The 21270-nt window shown below is 44.6% G+C and overlaps 1 protein-coding gene across 4 annotated transcripts in view; it reads right to left on the bottom strand.

The window, feature by feature from the left end:
• NCK1 (NCK adaptor protein 1) overlaps window positions 1-21270 on the bottom strand; it is a 108321-nt gene that overhangs the window by 12763 nt on the left and 74288 nt on the right. Inside the window, exon 1 of one of the 4 annotated variants that reach the window (XM_075861186.1) lies at window positions 12539-12636. The exons of the other annotated variants lie outside the window; for them this stretch is intronic. Coding sequence (XP_075717301.1) covers window positions 12539-12572 — 34 coding nt within the window. The 5' untranslated portion in view covers window positions 12573-12636. Of the gene's footprint in view, window positions 1-12538; window positions 12637-21270 lie in introns of those variants that run through there. 4 annotated transcript variants of the gene reach the window in all.

Raw genomic sequence — 21270 nt, 5'->3', positions numbered from 1 at the left:
AAAAAATATTAAATCCCGATTTCGAAAAAATGGACAATATTTTTGTTCACAAAGGCAGCAGACTACAAGGTGGCCAGATGTAAGGCAGATACTGCCGTTAGGAAGACCAATGACATTCCCCAGAAGACATCACCATGTCAGATCTACATCTGAATATTACATTAGAAGCTTTTCCTAAATCAAGATCTGATGATGGGAATCGTCAATGTTCCATTTGTGGTGTGGGCTCCGCTGACGTGACCGCAGTCATCCTGCTTTGGGGATTAAAAGGGTAGAAGTTTCTCATGTCCTTTTGACAGTATGTTGACACTGGGGTGAGCAGACTCTAGAAAGCCAGAGGAACAATTTAGTGGAGGGGTTATGATTTTGTAAGTGTGCAAGAGTCTGGGCATATATGGAAAAAAGTTAAGAAAATTCCATTCTAAGCTTTGCAAACTATTGCATAAAAAAAAATTTAAATATAAAATTAATCCCCCAAAAAATAAAGAGATTTATAAAAATAAAAAAAATTAAAAAAAATGTTCCCCCTATTAATGCAACTTCTGTCCATGGGTTGTGTCTGGTATTGCAGTCATCTTTGTTTAGGTAAATTTACTGGATTTGCAATATTGGACGCAGCCTAGGAGTAGCGCCGTTTCGGAGGGGGGTGACGGGACGGGACTCTAAAGTTGGCATTCACATGTGACTGATTTTTGCCCTCTGTAGATTTGCATGTGTTCCATGCAGATTTTAGTAAAGATTTCGAAGAGTGAAATGGACGTTGAAAATTGACAACTTCTCCACAACAGAGCGGACATCGGAAAAAATGTGCAGAATTTAGGGCATTCTGCTGATTTTTCATGATACCTGCGGATGAGATTTTTTAAAAACCTCATTCCAATGTATTGTTCTGTAAGTTGTTTTAAATCTGAAAACAAAGATGCCACAAGTGAATTCACCCTAAGATTCTTTTTTTGTAGCGTTTTTATATGCATTTTAGTGGCCTTTTGTGTGGCTTTTGATAAGTTTTTTTATGGCAATTTTCTTAATCATGGCAAAACTGCACAATATAGAAAAATAAAAATTGCGTGTTTTGCAGCAATTACAAAAATCGCAGCAAATAAAATAAATAAATAAAACACGACAAAATCTACCCATGTAAATACACCCGTTACCTATTGCCATACGTATCTTTCTGGGCATAGTTATTTCAGCTTAATCGCAACAGGTATATTGTTTGTGTGTTTGGTCTGTGGTATTTTGCGATCCTTGAGAAGGGTGTTCATAGTCGGTATCTCCTTGTAATATAGGATACAAAAGGCTACGGCCCAAATTTATTAACCTTTCTACACCAGTTTTCTTGTGTAGAATAGTGGCAAGAGGGCCCCTTTTCACTTTCACAAATAGGGGTCATGGCGACGCAAAAGGGGGGTTTTGGGCACACCGGCCCACCAAATTTATTATACTTTACGCCAGCCAGATTTAATTCTGTGTATGTAGCAAGGTAAAGGCTCGGACAATTAAGTCAGTCACACGCGAAGGGAGACTGAGGGGAGAAGAGGAGTGTGTATACACGGCCAGCGGGAAAATGTGACAGATTTATGACCTCTTAGGCGGGATTCACACGACCGGGTCCCGCCCGAGCCCGAGTATCGGCCGGTAAAATCGGCCATTTTGCCCGGCCGGTTTGCATAAAGTTTTGCATCCGTTCCGGGCCGGGCAGATCTGGACAGTGACATCAGCGGCAACTCCTGAAGGGGAATCCCCATGTGTTTGGGGATTCCGCTTCAGGAGTTTCCCCTGATGTCACTGCCCAGATATGGACAGAGACATCAAGCGCTCTGTCCAGGAGCGGAATCCCCGAAAACACGGGGATTCCGCTCCTTCAAAGCGCTAAAGTGGGGCTAGCACACAGCAGAGCGGGGAGATACCTCCCTGCTCTGCTATAGTGGCGTCGCTACAGTAGTAGCAGCCGCAGCAGCAGCAGCAGCTGCTAGCGGCGCCATGGAAGGTGTCGCCGGGCCAGGGCGCTTTTAAAACTAGCAGGGGAAGGGAGCCAGCGAAGCGCTCCCTTCCACCTGCTGTACACCCCGGCCCTGCCACACAGTGTACAGCGTAGCCATTCGTCCGAATGGCATCAACTCCTCCTCCTCACATGCACTCTGCGCTGTGAGGAGGAGGAGATAGAGCGCAAGCCACGGAAAACCTGGCCATCACTCGGGACACATTCTGGTGATGGCCGGGTATTACCCGGCCCCATAGACTTCTATGGGAGCCGGGCGGCCGAGTACCCGGCCGAAAATAGAGCATGTCCTATTTTTTGACGGCCGGTTTTCCCGGCCGTCAAAAAAATCGGTCGTATGAATAGGCCCATTAGGGGTCTATTATTCCTAATGCAGCCGGGTGCCGGCCGATTTATGAACGGCCGGCACCCGGCCGGGAAACCCTGTCGTGTGAATGAGGCCTTAGGCCCAGTTCAGAGTTTTTTTACGCTGATTTTGACGTGGAGACCACATCTGAATCAGCGGCAAAAACCGTCAAAAGCAGTCTACCATTGATTTCAATGGGAGGCAGGGGATTTTTTATTTTTTTGGCCTGGCAGGTTTTAGCCACGCGCGGTAAAAAAAAATAAAAAAGCGGCATGCTCTTTCTTGCCACGGCTCTGCCTCTGACCTCCCATTGATATCAATGGGAGGCAGAGAAAACGTTTTTCGCTGCGTTCTTTGTACGCAGCGCTCAATGGTCTCGGGTGAAAAACGCAGCGAAAATCGCGGCATGAATTTGCAGGCAGGTCAAAATCTGCCTCAAAATTCCTGAAGGAATTTTTAGGCAGACTTTTCGGCCTGCAAAAAAAACTCAGTGTGAACAGGGCCTTAATAAATCTGTTGCAACTTACTCCAGCAGAGCAGATCGCTTAGGGTTAGTTCACACAGAGTTTTTTGACAAGTTTTTTTTGATGCCGCAAAACGCTCCAAAAAACAGCCGTAAATGCCTCCAATTGATTTCAATGGAAGGCGGAGAAGTTTTTTTCCTGCGAGTGGAAAAACCGGCACGCGGGAAAAAAGAGACATGCCCTATCTTCGGGCGTTTACGCCTCTGACCTCCCGTTGACAACAATGGGAAGCAGAGAAAACTCTGCAAAAATCGGCGTGCAGGCAGATGAAAATCTGCCTCAAAATTCCAAACAGAATTTTGAGGCAGATTTTCCTCCTGCAATAAACTCAGTGTGAACCCAGCCTTAGGCTATGTTCACACGGAGTATTTTGGGGGAGGAATATCTGCCTCAAAATTCCGTTTGGAACTTTGAGGCAGATATTCCTCTCCCTGCACGCCGATTTTCGCGGCAATTATCGCGCTGTTTTTCGCCCGCGGCCATTGAGCGCCGCGGGCATAAAACAGCGAGAGATACGCTTTCTCCTGCCTCCCATTGAAGTCAATGGGAGGTCAGAGGCGGAAGCGCCCGAAGATAGGGCATGTCGCTTCTTTTTCCCGCGAGGCAGTTTTACTGCTCGCGGGAAAAAGACGCCGACGCCTCCCATTGAAATAAATGGGAGGCGTTCTCGGGCCGTTTTTGCCGAGTTTTGCAACGCGGTTTCCGCGTCAAAAATCTCGGCAATATACCCCGTGTGAACATAGCCTTAGACCTCATGCACACGACCGTAGCCATGTGCACAGCCGTGATTTTCGGGTCGGCCAGCTGCGGACTGTCAGCCGCGAGCAGCCCGCAAATCGCGGGCCATGCACATGGCCGCGGCCATTATTTTCAATGAGCCCGGACCGCAGAACACGGCCGTAATAAGGCATGTCCGTTCTTTCTTTCTGCGGTGCGGGCTGCTGGGCCATGCATGGGCCGTAAAAACTACGGTCGTGTGCATGGCCCCATAGAAATGAATGGGGCCGAAATTCTCCCGTGGATTTTCGAGGGAATTGTGGCCACAAAAGCACGTTCGTGTGCATGGGGCCTTAGACTTGCTTATGAAAAGTCAGCCTTAGTAAATCTGCCCCTATGTTTGTAGATATTTTCATTCATTCGCTATAGACTTTAAAACGAACATCTCGCTGGAACATAAAAGCTCCCCCAAAAAAGTGCAAAATAAAAACCACAGAAAACACTGCAAATTGCTAAAGTCCAATTTATTGACTGGACAACTTCTTTAACTCCATTTATATAGACAATAGACTAACCATTGGACTGTACACAGTTTGCATAATTGTCAGCATCACATCCCCCCTCTCTACACGAGGAAATGAGCGGCCGACCATGCTTGTTATTCCAGGGCACTATTTTTTTTTTTGTTTAGCCCCAAATAAGCTGTAGCCATGTAAAAAAAAATAAATGATAATTGCTGATTTTTGGTCACCTTCCTTCACAAAAAAACAAAATAAAAAAATAAAAAGTTACCAAAACATCGCATGTACCAAAATGGTGATAAAGAAAAAATACATTTTGCATCAGAGAAATCAAGCCCTCGCATAATAAAGATTAGAGTTATGGTGTCAGAACATGGCGACACTAAACAGTCTTTAAATTTTTTTTTATTTTGTAAAACTTGTAAAACATAAAAATATATAGAAATTTGGGGACGCTGTAATTAAACTGACCTGTAGAACAAAGTTAAAATTTCGCCTTAACCGAACTGTGAATGCTAGAACAACGAAACACAAAAATCAATGGAGGAACTGCTGTTTTTTTCCATTCCATCCCACAAAATACTTCTTAAAAGTTTCCCAGTACATTAAATGGTGCTATTTAAAACAACTCATCCTGCAAAAGACCAAACAAAAAAAAATACATCACATGGCTGTATCGATTGAAAAAAAAAAACAAAAAAAAGTGTTAATGCCTTTGGGAGGCAAAACACGAAAATGAAAAATAGCTGCAGGGGTTAAAAGGTTGTCCTGTTTTGAACACTAAACAGTTCTGCCAGAAAGACAGATAAAAACAAAAGGCTCAGCTGATAGTAGTAAGGGGAAAGGGGATTGCAGTATCCACCACTAGACATGGTTTTATAGGGAGGAAGATCGGACGTTTGAGAGCAGGTCAACCCTTCTATTTCTTAATTCCCGTATCACTAGTGCAACTACACTATACAGCCAAAGGGTAACTTTGCATGTGCCGAACGGCAGCGTCCGTACAGCAAAAATACGGTACCATTCGTCACGTGTAAAGTTATCCAAAAGTATGTGGACACCCCTACTAATTATTCTGTTCAGGTGTTCCTGCCACACCCATCGCAAACTGGTGCATAAAAATCAAGCACCCAGTAATGTGATCTCTATAGACAAACATTGGTAGTTGTATGGGTGGTACTAAAGAGCTCAGCACCGTCACAGGATGACATCTTTGCTAAAACTTAGGCCTCATGCACACAACCGTGTTTTTGCGGCCGCAATTCCCCCGAAAATCCACGGGAGAATTGCGGCCCCATTCTTTTCTATGGGGCCGTGCACACGTTTTTGCGGTCCGTGCACGGCCCGGGAGCCCTGACCGCAGAAAGAACGGGAATGTCTTATTACGGCCCGGTTCTGCGGTCCGGGCTCATTGAAAACAATGGCCGCGGCCATGTGCATGTGCGGGCGGCTTGCGGCTGACAGTCCGCTGACAGTCCGCAGCCGGCCGACCCGAAAATCACGGCCGTGCACACGGCTACGGTCGTGTGCATGAGGCCTTAGTTTGTGAAATTTCTGATCTGCTAGATCTGCCTTGGTCAACTTAAAGAGGCTGTCACCACATTATAAGGGGCCTATCTTGTACATGATGTGATTGGCGCTGTAATGTAGATTACAGCAGTGTTTTTTATTTAGAAAAACGATAATTTTTCACGTAGTTATGACCTATATTAGCTTTATACTAATGAGTTTAATGAACAACTCGGCGCGTTTTTACTATATGGCCAAGTGGACGTGTTTTTACTTTAGACCAAGTGGGCGTTGTACAGAGGAGTGTATGACGCTGACCAATCAGCGTCATACACTTCTCCCCATTCATTTACACAGCACATAGAGATATACCGCTATGTGCAGCCACATACACAAACACTAACACTACTGCAGTGTCCGGACCGTGAATATACATTACCTCCAGCCAGGACGTTATGTGTATTCAGAATCCTGACCACTTTTCTGGAAGTTACAGCATAGCAGGCGTAGTCTCGCGAGATTACACTGTAAACGGTCATTTACAGACGGATCTCGCTGTGCTGTAGTCTCACACAGACACTACAGAAGTGGTCAAGATTCTGAATACACATGACGTCCTGGCTGGAGGTAATGTATATTCATTGTCAGGACACTGCAGTAATGTTATAGTGTTTCTATGTGGCTGCACATAGCGATATCGCTAGTGCTGTGTAAATGAATGGAGAGAAGTGTATGACGCTGATTGGTCAGCATCATACACTCCTCTGTACAACGCCCACTTGGCCAAAAAGTAACACGCCCAGTTGTTCATTAAGAAACTCATTAGCATAAAGCTAAAATAGGTCATAACTCTGTAAAAAATGATCGTTTTTATAAATAAAAAACTGCTGTAATCTATCACGTACAATATAGGCCACTTATGTGGTGACAGAGCCTCTTTAAGACCTCATTCAGACATTGCAGATCGTCAGTATTTGGATGTCAAAACCAGGACTGGATCCTAAACCGAATTTAAGGAAAGATTAAGGCTAGGACTAAAGGGCAACTTGTAGTCATGCAACGTAAGATCACAATGTCGCACTACTACATCGCACCTAATGCTAGCTAACTATTAGGTGCATCTAACTACGCAACATTGGTGATCTTCGTGTCGCACAACCACAAGTCGCACTGTAGACCGTGTCTTATTTTCCTCTTTGCATCCACTCCTGGTTTCGGCTTCAAAATATGGATGCAAAATATTGACTAAATCTGAACGAGGCCTAAGTGCTATTTTTGTGAAGTGGAAGAGTCTAGAAGTAACAGCTCAGCCATGAAGCAATAGACCATGCAAACTTAGAGCGGGAACGAGCGTTGAAGTGCATAAAAACCTCCTTTCCTCCATTACATCACTCACTACAGAAATCCAGATTGCCTCTGGAAGGGACATCAGCACAAGAACTGTGTCCCGGGAGCTTCATGGCATGGGCTTCCAGGGTTGAGCATCCGCATGCAAGCCTTACATCGCCAAGCACAATGCCAAGCGCCAGCTGGAGTGGTGTAAAGCACGCCACCAATGGACTCTGAAGCATTGGAAAGGTGTTCTCTGGAGTGATGAATCACATTTCACTATCTGGCAGTCTGATGGACGAGTCTGGACTTGGCAGATGCCAGGAGAACATTACCTAGTTCGGAGAAAGAGTCTGGGTTTTTTTTCATATTGGATCCGGTCAGGACAAAGCTGGCACCAAGTAGCATGACCGATGCCTAAAGGCGGTCTAAAACATGACGTTATTCCATCAGTGTCCATTTTATTTGTATGTGACTACAAAAATAAAATTTTATGTTGCATGGCAAATGTATTCTACTCATCTAAAGTGAAGGGGAATTTATGTAGGACTCTACGCTGGGGCTCTGCAACATTACTCATCCCTACACTGCAATAGAAATCAAGAAAACAAAAATGTCAGGTTAATAATTGTCCTAAGAGTATAAGATCACTGTACAAGATTCCACTGTAACACGGATATGGAAGCGATCGCTATACTGCTGCTACAAGTGCGTATTCAAGGGGTTTATAGGATTCCCTGCATCAAGATTTAAGGATTTAGCGGATATAAAAAGGACATATCAAAGAGACCCATAAAGTCCACACTCTCGCTTGTAGGGTGTCAGACATCTTTCATTATGTGCACGTCTGTGTAGTCAGTCACTCCAGTGAAAAAGGGGTACAGTACCAGCTAACGTTTGACATCGGTGGGAGCACCAGATAACAGACCCCTCTGCACAATGAGACGTTCGTGATGCATTTGACTGATGTAGACAGATATAGCTGCATTGGATTCCCTGTCAACGGCGGCCATAAAACTTCTCTACCCAAAAACGTATTGCAAAAAAAATCTTGCTTCCCCTCTCGTTTTGAGCTAGAATAGAGTACCCAGAGGAAACCCACCCAAGCATGGAAAGGATATAAAGACTTAGGGCCGTTTCAAATCACCGTTCGCTTTCTGTTCTGGGGTTCCGTCGGGTGAACCCCGCAACGGAAAGTCAAACAAACTACAGCTGCCGTTTCAGTCACCATTGATATCAATGGTGACGGAAACATTGCTAATGGCTTCCGTTCGTCACCCTTCCGGCAGGTTTCCATTTTAGCGACGAAATCAATAGCGGAGCCGACTGCGCTATTGATTCAGTCGGAAAAACGGAAACCTGCCGGAAGGGTGACGAACGGAACCCATTAGCAATTTTCCGTCACCATTGATATCAATGGTGACAGAAACGGAAGCTGTGGTTTCAGTTTGACTTTCCATTGCGGGGTTCACCCGACGGAAACGTCCGACGGAACGGAAAGCGAACGCTGATGTGAACAGGCCCTTAATGCAGATATTGCCCCTGGTTAGATTCGAGCCCAGGTAACCACTGAGTCACTAAACTGGAGGTGGTGAAACTCTACAATAAATCAAGTTGTGTTCCCTTCCCCCAAATGGAAGCTGCATTACTTTGGAAATCTTTGTTTTGACTGGCTGCCACCGTTTTGCACATTATGACTAAAACAGGAGTCTATACCAATGCTACAAACATCAGGGAGGAAATCGATGTCATACTGGAGTCTCTTCTCAATCAGGGGACCATTCATTGTCCCAGCTGAGTGATGCCACATTGTACCTCCTTTCCTGCAGCCAACAGATGTTTCCTGTTACCCAGATAACCTCTCATCTGTTACTTGTAACTTATTTATATTCTTTACTACTGGTTTTATTTCTATGCTCTTTACAGAACACAAAGAAGATAAAAAATTCTATTATCTGCACATTCCCGGACATACACTGCGAGGACGGACGACCAAAGGCTCTTAAGTGCTGCACCATTTAGACTAGATAGAGACTTACTAAGTCCTTATTCACACGACAGTGTCAGTTTTGCGCGCGCAAAACTTCCGTGTGGCATGAGTATTTGGTGCGTGCTTGGGTGATTTCCGCGCACATGGCAGCGTGATGACTCTGTTTTTAGGTTTACAAACATAAAAGCAGGAGGTGCTTTTCTTTGTTCATTCATTTATTTTACTACGGTAGCGCGAATCACGCGCGGCACCCGGAAGTGCTTCCGTGTGCGATCACGCACCCATTGACTTCAATGGGTGCGTGATGCGCGAAAAATGGCCAAGTATAGGACATATCGTGAGTTTTACGCACACGGACATACACTGCGTGAAAATCATTGACTGTATGAACGGCCCCATTCACTATAATAGGTCCGTGAGACGCGACTATCATGGACGTATATTCTGGTGAATAAGGCCTTAGACTGGCATTCCATACGCCAGTCTAAAGCAAAAAAGTTGGAGCAAGATATGCAAAATTTGGCGCATCTTTGGCTGTCCATGCGTCAGAGATGCAAATTTAAGTCTTCTACGAGCGGGCGTTGATTTGGGCCATAATTTCCAATCATTTCTGGCGTAAATTATAAATAAATCGGTTGGACCGACAGTGGTTCCACCCACTCCCACTAAAACTCCTAAGTGAATGTGTTTTGTAGAAACTTCTCCACTAGTTTTGTACTGTAAATTTGTTGTGGATCTGCGGTGTGGAATCCACACCGAAAAAATTGCAAAAAATCTGGAACGTTTGAATAAAAAATTGCAAAGGTAAATCCAGCTTGATGCCTTTTTCAACCTCTCATCCATGAATTCACAATCCCAGAAATTGTTACAATTAGGGTACAGTGCCACATAGAGGAACACATGCTGATGAAACGACGTCCACATGCAGTGGCAAATAACCACACGATTTTGCCGTCAATACCTGGACAAAATCATACATTCAGTGGCCACCGCAAGCGAGCCAATGGGTTTGGTCCCGCTAGGTTGGAGCATACCCGAAGAAGATGGTCATTAAAGTAGGATAGCAGTAAACATGTACTAGGACTTATTGTTAAAGCAAATTTGATAGCAGAAATGCAGTTCAATAGGAATTAAAACTATTTTCATGCATTAACTTATCGGTCGTTCATTTATACACCGCTTCTATTGAGAAGACTGCTTGGATTAGTTTGAGTTTTCATGACACATTCATGGCATATCGTTAATATATGCCATCAAGGTCCGATCAGTGGGGGGTCCACCCGCTGTAACCTCTGCTGACAGCTAGAGCAAAATGACAGCAGCGCTAAGGCTCAGTTCACATCTCGTTTTTGAGGCACGAAGTCATATGTTGGGAGTATTCTACAACGTATGCCACTGTACGGCATACGTCGGCCATTGACTCCCATTGTAAAAAAAATAATAATATACCAAGTGCTTTTTTTTTTATTGTCTCCGCCTGCATAGAAAGGCGTGGTTGACCACGCCTTTCTATATCATAAAACACGCATGCCGACACATACCGGCCCAGCTTATGCCAAAAGGACACTTGCCCAAAGCCCCCCTAGGCACCCAGCGTATGGTATGTCGAAGAATACTTCAGGGAACACTCCCAGCGTATAGCTCCAACGGGACTGAAAAACAAGTTGTGAATGGAGCTTAAGAAACCACTGCCACGTAATCCCCGCTTTACTTCTTCTAGAGGCCATATGGTCTCCATGGTCTATAATTTAATGGTTTTACTTATGTAATTCCCAAAATCAAGAGAAAAGGGGCAGGGAATGCCTTGATATTTGACTGTACTTGGCACCATGGTTGCCATTCTTTGCCCTTCATAGGGAACGATCCTGAAGAATTTGTTGTCTATTGCAGCCAGTGTAATTTAGATAGATACAAGACCCTGTAGTAATGGCAGCTACATCCCCACTGTGTTCCAACTCTTTTCAGGGTCGAAACAAAAAAAAACAACCCATATTCCCTCCAGATATTATTTCCAGTCTACTTCCCAAACTCCTCTCAGAACTGGCATTTCCATTGTTTCCACCAGGCGCGGTTCTGGGAGGCGGAGGACTCTTTAGTGACTATGAATGTGTATACGGGAGGAGAGCTGTACGTGAAATAAAACTAATCTAATTAAAACGTCATCACGGTGGCCTTGTGTTACTGTGACCTGTAAGAAGCAGAAAGCTCTTAATCCCAAAAGACGCAAAACTCGCTTAACCCTTCTCTGTGCCTCTTAATCCTGCCAGGAGGTTCGACTTCACATCCATTTCCTGTGAACAACCAGTTGCCAAAGTCTACTGGAGCCTTGTGACCTAGTATTGTTCAAAGTGTCTCCAGGCCGAAATAAAAGTACCTCCGTATTAATGCTCCGTGCTAGTGAAAATCTTTACTTCGCTACCATAAAACAACCTGGCAATGTAACAAACACTGGCAAACATTGTAACCTACAGTCTCATTGAACTACAGATGAATGCGTGTCAAACGTAGCAGAGTGGGGTTTGTCGTGTAGAGCGGTCACATCACAACGTGTTATATCAGAACAGGAGGACTCTCAGGAGTAAGGTGCATAGGAATTTGCTGCTTGTGCCGAACACCTTTCGGACTGTTTTACTATGGATACCTATTGCCGAGATACTTTGGGACCCAAGAGGTTTTTCGGAAGAATAGAAAATAGGTGGAGTAGTTGCCCACAGAAACCAAATTAGATTGCTTCCTTCATTTTCAAAAGTGAGACTGAATAATATCTGAAATCTGATTGGCTTCTATGCTTCACTTTTCCTTTAGGGGGATTCAGATGCGAAGGTTGAGGTGCGTCCAAAAAAACGCACGTTTTACCGCAAATTGGTGCATCAGTAAAAACAGATGTGGTTAATGAACTTTTAACGTCGGACTACACCAGTTCTAGTAAATCTACCTCGCAGTCTGCCCCTGATCTCTGATCTTTAACATTAGAACTAAGGGGTTAAAACAGCTTTCAGCCAACTCTTATGTCCCATGCCCCCAATAAAACAATTGTTCAGCCAAGCAGAGGGAAATTAGCAAGTGCCAGACCCCTCCGTGTCACCGAGAAGAAAAAAATTTAACTTAGAAGTTGAATTGTGATCCACCCAGCTGCTGAGTTTAACAAATTGAGCTCTGCTACATCTATACATTAAGAGCGATCGTGGCTGTCATTCAAAAGTATTAGATCATTCTACGCATATAGCAGTAACATAAGAACATAAATGATATAATTTTAGATAATCTAATAAAAACCTGAATTGCTTCGGCCTGAAAACTTTTAACTCTTTAGTTACAGGACATCTGGAAAGACAGAAAAATGGTGATCGCCTGACATTGCACCCTGAACGCCACCCTATATAAAAGGTAAAGGCACTGTCTAGTCAGGTTTGCAGGGTTCACATAGAGCATTTCACCTGCACTGAAGCTTGTGGCTTTATGTGTGACTGGAGGAGGGACACTGCTCCACCACAAAGAGGAGGAAGCAGGGATTATAATAAAAGACTGTTCACATTATAAGAATGTGCAGCGACCACCATGGAGGGGGGGGGGGGTCCATTACCCTCAAGAGCGACTTACTGAACCAGTGTTTGAAGAAATTCGGAAGGTCCATGCTGCCCAGTGCCTGTTCTCTCTGAAAGTCTCCTCTTCTCTGGAGCACAGCCTAAAACTTCCTGGCCCTGGGGTGGGGGAGCATTGTAGTCACATGACCTGGTCCTTCCTACGGAAACACAGACGATTCTCTGGCCTATCCTACTTCTACCTTAACCCTATGGATACCAACACAGACCGGACACAACAATTGTGTGAAACTGCTCTCCACATGGGGCTGGTTTCTGGAGCCTGGGCTTCACAGTTACAGGGGCTTTAGACGGTCAAGTAAAATGCTGAAAGAAGTTATTTAACAATACAATAACACAGGCTATAATGTAAAAGATACCCGGCACTTTATTAGGATTGACTGTATCTCTCTTACATCAGGATTTCCAAAATGCATGCTTGTGACTGAAATCCACAATAGCTCAGACAATGATGGGACTTGTAGTCCAGCCAATTTTTTAAACGCATGAAGTTTGTATGTTCCCTGCACTGCGAGGGTTTCAAGCGAGTTCTCCGGTCTCCTCCCGCACTCACAAAATATATGCGAATAGGTTAAAGGGCTTCCTATGAAATTGGCGCTAGTGTGCATGGATTGTGAGCCCATTGGGAATAGGAACGGATGTGAGCGATGACAGTATCTGTATGGAATAAGGCTTCATGCACATGGCCGTTGTCTGAGGCATTACGGACCCAAATAAAAAGAGTTTCTTCCGCCACAGTTCCGTTCGTCCATATGTTACGGCGGTGTTGATTCCGTGTGTCAACCGTATTTCGCGGTCCGCACCCATAGGAAGGTCACATGATCAGACTTCCCAGGAGTTTCCTAGCAACGCATAAGCAAAATGCAGACAGAACAAGGATGGCTTCCCAAAGACCTGAATGGTGGCACGGGTCCGCAAAAACTAATGTGTCCCATAAGACCAAAGGCTGGATTCACACGAGGTCATTACGTCCGTAATTGACGGACGTATTTCGTCCGCAAGTCCCGGATCGAACACACTGCAGGGAGCCGGGCTCCTAGCATCATACTTATGTACGACGCTAGGAGTCCCTGCCTCGCTGCCGGACAACTGTCCCGTACTGAAAACATGATTACAGTACGGGACAGTTGTCAGGCAGCGAGGCAGGGACTCCTAGCGTCGTACATAACTATGATGCTAGGAGCCCGGCTCCCTGCAGTGTGTTCGGTCCGGGACTTGCGGCCGAAATACGTCCGTCAATTACGGACATAATGACCTCGTGTGAATCCAGCCTAATACACACGACCTTGATGATTTTTCAGTCAGCAACACTATGGATCTGTTGTATGCACTTGCAGTCCATTTGTCCGCAAAAAAGCTTTCGTAGTGCAACCGTGTCATCAGTATTCATAGATCCACAAAAAAAGAAAAAAGGCTAGAATTGATGTCACCAGTTTGTACCAACTCCCTCAGTAGCACAACAGGGGAATTCATTGGTGTCACTTGGCACGGTGTTCCAATTTACGTATGCCACGCGGACAGAAACCCGTATGCCGTCTGCAATTTTCATGGTTCCATAGACTTCTATGGGCAAGACCGTGCCGCAAATACTGAAAGTATAATGACATGAACTAAGTTTTTGCGTCCGAAACTTGCGGCCCCCACACGGATCCGTGATCAGTCGCGCACATGGGGCCATATAAATAAAGGAGTCTGTTATCGGCAAAATTACGGATGTCACACGGACAAAAAAAAAACAAAAAACGTAGTCGTGTGCATAATCTAAAATATGTTCCATACGATAACCTGTATTTATAGAATTCTTTTTGGCCAGATTTGGGACCAAGGAAATGGTACAGAAGAGGTTAAAAGCAAACCCTACAGAATGGTCCTGCTGTTATATATGTGAAGTGCTCAGAAAAACTATACTTGGGAAAAAAAGGGGAGGGGGGTTAGAGTTGACACTGCAAGGTCACAGGATGCTGACCTCTAGGAGGCCGCACAACTGCAGACTGGAGGGTGACTTGTGTAAACTTGCAGATTACAGCCTGGGGGGGGGGGAGCAGCAGATCAGTCAAAGTCAACCTCAGCTTCCACATTACCCCATGGTAATGAGAATTTACATGAAGCCAACCAAGTGCACAGCTGGCATGTGCTGGGCCAGTGGAATATTAGAGAAGTCAGTGATTCACCTTGTTGCTAATAGAATTGTTAGTCTCTAGCTATAACCAATGACTAATAACGCAAGGACTAGACTAGAGGTAGGGATTCTTTTATAGAGAAGTTTCTGTTTAAGTGCCTTATTCCTAAATGAGTCAGAAAAAATATTTACTGCGAAGCCCTTACTAGTCAGTAACTTGTCGGCCCTCCTGCATGTAACCTTCAAGATTAACTCACCTGAAACACGACCAAGCATTAAATTACTATGGTGCAACTTTCCATGACAATCCTTGATACGAACCACATTAACAATTAGAAGGCTTTACCACTGCAATAGGGTGTATAAATATTTCAGTAAATGTATTATCACGGAGGGCCCCACCGATCACAAGAACGGGTGCAGTGCACGATCATAGTAAGGTGGTGTTTGAATGGGGCGGTGATCACGTATGCGCCCTGCCACTCCATTCAGTCTATATGGCTAATAAACAAACGAGCCCAGTAATCAGCTGTCTCGGTTGACCACATAGACCTTGAATGGAGCAGCAGGTTCGCATGCATGTCCACAGCCAAATTCAAACATCACCTTACTGTGAGTGAACAGTAATGAGTAACAGGGAGCTCGGGACCCCATTCTAGTGATTAGTAGGGGCCCCAACGATCATACTTTTATTATTTATCCTATGGATAAATGATCTTAGTGTAAAAACACAATTAAGTACTTCACTGATCCATGAGACTTAGACCTTATTTACACGACAGGGTTTCCCAGCCGTGTGACGGCTGCTCATAAAAACGGCCGTCACACGGCCACAGTAGGAACAATAGACCCCTAATGGGGCTATTCACACGACCGACTTTTTGACGGCCCGGGAAACCCGGCTGCTAAAAAAATGGGACATGCCCTATTTTCGGCCGTTCTCTTGGCCCCCATAGAAGTCTATGGGGCCGTGTAATACACGGCCATCACTGGAATGTGTCCCGAGTGACGGCAGTTTCTTCTATCACTCGCTCTCTCTCCTTCTCCTCCTCCTCCCATGCACTTCGCACTGTGAGGAGGAGGAGGAGGGTATTTGTTTGCTCCCTGTAGGAGCGGAATCCCCAATCCCCGGCCACAGCTTTGGACAAAGTGACGTCAGGGACTTCTGAAGCGGAATCCTCGACCCTGTGGCTGGTGTCTCCGCTCCAGGAGAAGTCCTTGAATTCACTGTCCATATATAGACATTGAAGTCAGGGACTTCTCCTGGAACGGTGGCGCTATCTAGACAGGTAGGGGGGGGGGCCATCTATGGGGGAGGGGGGCTGCGTGGCGCACTACCTACAGGGGGGCTGCGTGGCGCACTACCTACAGGGGGGCTGCGTGGCGCACTACCTACAGGGGGGCTGCGTGGCGCACTACCTACAGGGGGGCTGCGTGGCGCACTACCTACAGGGGGGCTGCGTGGCGCACTACCTACAGGGGGGCTGCGTGGCGTTTTTTTCGGCCGACACTCGGACCCTGTCGTGTGAATAAGGCCTTAGGTTTTCCTGCAGTTTGATACATTATGTGTAAAATATGTCACAGTGCAGTAAAGATATTTTGACTTCCTGGTTAGCATCCTTATCACATGCTTTGTTGAACTCCTGAAGGACGTGGCAAAGTTTGAGCCTTAAATAGGGCCTGAACTTTAAACAAACTTTGCATAAAATCAATGGTATAAGCGAATATAAGAAACATTGTAGTAATTCTTACTAAGAGAAAAATGCGCCTCTCTCTCTCCACTTATCAGGGTACTACCATACCACACTCCTCCCATTTAACTGTTCACTTACTCTGAATTGCTTTTTCCATCTCCTAAAAACAAGTCACAGAAGGATGTGGAGGGAGAGAGGGGGGCGCGAGAGGCGAGGGGGGCGTGAGAGGCGAGGAGGGCGAGAGCGGCGAGGAGGGCGAGAGCGAAAGGCGAGGAGGGCGAGAGCGAAAGGCGAGGAGGGCGAGAGCGAAAGGCGAGGAGGGCGAGAGCGAAAGGCGAGGAGAGCGCCAGAGGCGAGCGGCGAGGAGAGCGCGAGAGAGACTAGAAATACGTAGGTTAATATAAAAAAAATATTTGCTGCACATGCTGCACGAGTTGTCCCTCTTTATGATCGCTGAAAGTTGGGAGATATGGCCAAAAATTTGCAGTGTAGCTGTGAAACCAACACTGGAGTCAGGGTATGTTCACACGGCTTATTATCGACCGTTTTTCGGGACATAAACTGCCGAAAAACCGGAAGCAGAACGCCTCCAAACATCTGCCCATTGATTTCAATGGGAAAAACAGCTTTCTGTTCCGTTGGGGCTGCTTTAAGCGGCCATTTTGAAAAACGGTCGCATAAAAAAAACGGCCGCAAAAAAGAAGTGCATGTCACTTCGAGACGTTTTTCATTGACTATAGAAAATCCGCTCCAAAAACGTCCGTAAGAAACGCGAGTGGCTTAAAAAAACCCATCTGAAAATCAGGAGCGGTTTTCCCTTGAAACCAGCTACATATTTTCAGACTTTTTTTGCTAAGTGTGTGAACATAGCCTTAGATATAAGCCTATGTTCACACGGAGTGTTTTCAGGCATATTTCGGGGCATTTACACCTCGAAAAACGTTAGCAGAATGACTTCAAACATCTGCCCATTGATTTCAATGGGAAATACAGCGTTCTGTTCCGACGGGGCATAAAAAGACGCCTGCAAAAAAGTGCATGTCACTTTTTGGAGCAGTTTTTCATGGACTCTATAGAAAAACAGCTCCAAAAACGTCCATAAAAAAATGCGAGTTTAATTAAAAAAACGCCTGAAAATCAGGAGCGGTTTTCCCTTGAAAACAGCTCCGTATTTTTAGATGTTTTGGGTTAAGCGTGTGAACATACCCGAACACTTACTATAAGCTGCAGCAGCGTCCATTGCTCTCGCTCGCTCACTCCCCCCCTTACCTCTCACCTCTATCTCTCCTCACCTGTCTTTCCGAACGACGTAATCGTATAATGGCTTGTTGGTCGCCGGATGAATTGGATTTCCCAATGGCACCATTTTGGGGTACATACAATATTAAGTTGTTTTTTAGTTTTATTATGGTATTCACCTTGCTGGATTAAAAAAAAAAAAAAAAGGTTTCATTTTACAGTACGAGTTGTTACAAATGCGGCGATACCATTGTGTTTTCTCCTGATATATATTTTTTCTATTAACTGTATTTAACTTCCTTTTTTGTCCCATCGGATTCCCTGATCGCTTCTAGAATACTGTTGCGTCATTTATATTTTAGGTTCATATGATTTTATACTTTTTTTTTTTTTATCAACTAAGCAATCTAAGGCCTCATGCACACGACCGTAGTATTCATTTGTAATTACGCATCCGTAATTACATAAATTGTGAACCCATTCATGTCTATTGGCCACGAACACCTTTCCGTATATATTTACGGATGTGCGCTCAGGCCATAGAAATGACCCTCAAAATATAGTACATGTCCTATTCTTATCCACAATTGCGGCACAGGCGCACCCGTAGAATTTGACAGCTTCGGATGCGGCTGGATTCGTATTTGCGGACCGTTTTTACCCTTACGGCCGTGTGCATAAGGCCTTATTCAACAATCTGATTGAAAAAGAAATGCAAGAAACCCTTGAAGAGGAGGTCCCATTTGCCCCAACCGGGCAAAATATTTGACTTCCTCCAGTTTAGTTTTTCTTCTACATATTTAAGCGCCTTAAAAGTGAACATATTCCGCAGCATATTTTTTTGTACGGACAATGTATATATTTGAATAAACCGCGCAGAAGCGCTGTTAAGGGGAAATGATCAATCATAAAACACAGCACTGTGGAAAAGTTTGTCCTAACTGGACAAGATGGAACAGGGCCAGGCCAAGTTTCAGACCATTGCACATTTCTCCAGCTATGTACAACATGGTTGCGCCGAGCCCCCACCCCCCCCCCCCCAGCGCGGAAGCCGCTCTTTCCATTCTGTCCAAATTTGTTTCGTTGCGAAGAAAAAGGTGAAAGAGGATGCCGGTGACAACACTGGAGCTCCTTTAGCCCATGTTCTCTCCACATTGTGTACAACGTCAAGCAGCGCGCGCACCGGGAAATGCTCAGCGTATATGCCGAATGTATCCATAGCCTATAACGTGCCAGACGTGTGCCAAAAGGGTGTTCATTTGGGATGCGTTAATTTGGCTGGTATGTATTGGTATACCCTTTTTTTCAACTGTATTGCAACGTGTAGTCTATTACACTTTCTAACTCCAGGGCATCCAGCAAAAAGACATAGCACGCAATTATTTTTATTTTATTTTTTTACAATGTGAGATAATGGCAGGTTTATGAAACGGTTTGGAATACACAGTTTTATACAACTGGGCTATACATCCAAAGTACACAAAAGCAGTGTTAACAGGACCTAAGCCTATGTTGTACATAAAGCAAGCAGTGATCTTATTTGTGGGTACTGCATTATTACTTAGAAATCAGCAATTGTTCAACTTTTTGTTTTCAGTTTACTTACAGCGGTATCCTACATCCCAAGCGTGTATCTCAACGCCACAATCGATGCTTTACGGCTCACACAGAGGCAGCAGAAGTCAATATGCACTCATGTTCCTTATATACTTATCATATTGCTACTTTACAGGGTTTTGGGGACATTTTAATTTTTCTTTTATTGATTTTTTTTTATTAGCAAACATAACAGGCCTTTACGTTAGACCGCAGGCGTTTGGTCATTCGACAAAACCCCACTAAATATGTCGACCTGCTGTACAGGCATTGAATATCAAAACTAGTTTAATTGATTAAATAGAGAAAAACGTGACCCCTAAAGTAAATAAACGGAAGCATAGTATTTCCCAATTTACATAGTCCACGGTTAGTAAAGTCAGACCCCAGTGATTTCAGAGCAAACCCACCTATCTTGGGCATAAAGCTGCCCTTCTGCTGGTGAGCACACGGGCACAGCTGTTGTGCCTACCTTGACATAACTGTTATGCCATGTTCACATGGCAGATTTTTTATGAGGGGAAAAAAAAAGACATGGAATTGGCCGAGATACCGCAGTAGAAATCTGAGGCTAACCCTCAGATTCCCTCCGCAGTTTTGCAGTAAAAACGGCTGCACTTCTGCACACAGATTTGCCCCATTAAATGGGGCTAATCTACCTGTGGCTATCAAATGTGGTTTTCGCAATTGAATATGCCTGCGGAAACTGCGTCAAGAAGGGACAGGTTACTTTTTTTTTCCCCAGCAAGACGGTACGCAATTTCCGCCCGCTGAAAATTCCTCCCCTTCTAAACAATGGGGCAGTTTCCCATTGAAGACAATGCGATGCTGGTTACGAGCGTTTTTCATGCGGATTCCGATACGAAAAAGGTGTCACAATCCGCATAAAAATTTTGGAATGTGAACAAGGTCTCGGGCTTTGTTAACATCGGTATCCATTCTATGGACCTGCTGCCAATTGCAACCAATCACAGCTCAGCTTTCTTTTCGTAAATGGCTCTGAAAAAGTGAATGCTGCGCTACGATTGGATGCTATAGGCAACAAGACCAATTTTTTTTCTGCTATTTGGGATACATCTCCCCCAGTGTCTTTTTTTTTTTTTCATTCTAAAAACGCGACCACCAGGTTAAAGAATACATCAAGAAGAGTTTAAAACCGGCTTTGGTTTGAATACAATTATTGTTCAGCCATAGGAAGTCCTAAGCCTGGAAAATCCGGATCACTTTTATAGAATTAGTTTCTCAAAATACAGTTGCAGGGAAAACCAGAGAGAAGAAAAAGTAACAACTATACAAATCTATTGAAGTGCATTTAGCTTCTACCACTTATGGAGATGGTGACGGAGTACTCCCTGTGTGCGCACGGCAGAGAAGAATACGGACATGTTGGTGCTCGTGTATGAAAAGTCGTGGTGGTGGAAAACGTCACATCTCAGTCTGTAAGTACGGAGTTTATACTTGCAGCATTTTTAAATACACAAAGATTGGAAATATAAAGCCAATCCTAGAAGATGAACAATAAAATCTATAACTTCTACCCAGAAGAACCAGCTGGAGAGGATGAAACATCAAGGGGACTATATGCAAAGTACATTTGGCAAATGTAACAATGAAAAGTGAGACGTCTGGCATATAAATGTAATTCAAAGGGAAGGTGTCATGAAATTATAATTTTTTTTTTATCATATTGCTTTTAGTATGATAAAAAAAAAATTACATTTATTTATTTTTGTTCGTGTGTTCTACTTTTTACTTTTTTATTTTTACTTTTCTATGGGGGCTGCCATTTTTTTTTTTCCATCTCTGTAGGTGTCGATTAACGACACAGAGATGGAATATGGCACATACATCCCCATAGAGAATGCGAACGGGAGCCGTTCCATTAACTACAGCGTACGTCGTCTGTGTGGGAACGGCGCATGCGCCGCTCCAACACAGACCAAAAGGAAGGTCTATGGCAGAGCGAAATCCGGCGCCATTTTCATGTGGACCGAAAGCCGCTGCCGGACAGTAAGATGACGGCTTCCGGCCATATGTTCAAGGACGCGAAGGCGCAAGGAATAGGAGCGGAGGCGGCAGGAG

This window comes from Rhinoderma darwinii, chromosome 4 (assembly GCF_050947455.1).
Source record: "Rhinoderma darwinii isolate aRhiDar2 chromosome 4, aRhiDar2.hap1, whole genome shotgun sequence".
NCBI lineage: Eukaryota > Metazoa > Chordata > Amphibia > Anura > Rhinodermatidae > Rhinoderma > Rhinoderma darwinii.
This window is presented reverse-complemented; position numbering and strand designations above follow the sequence as displayed.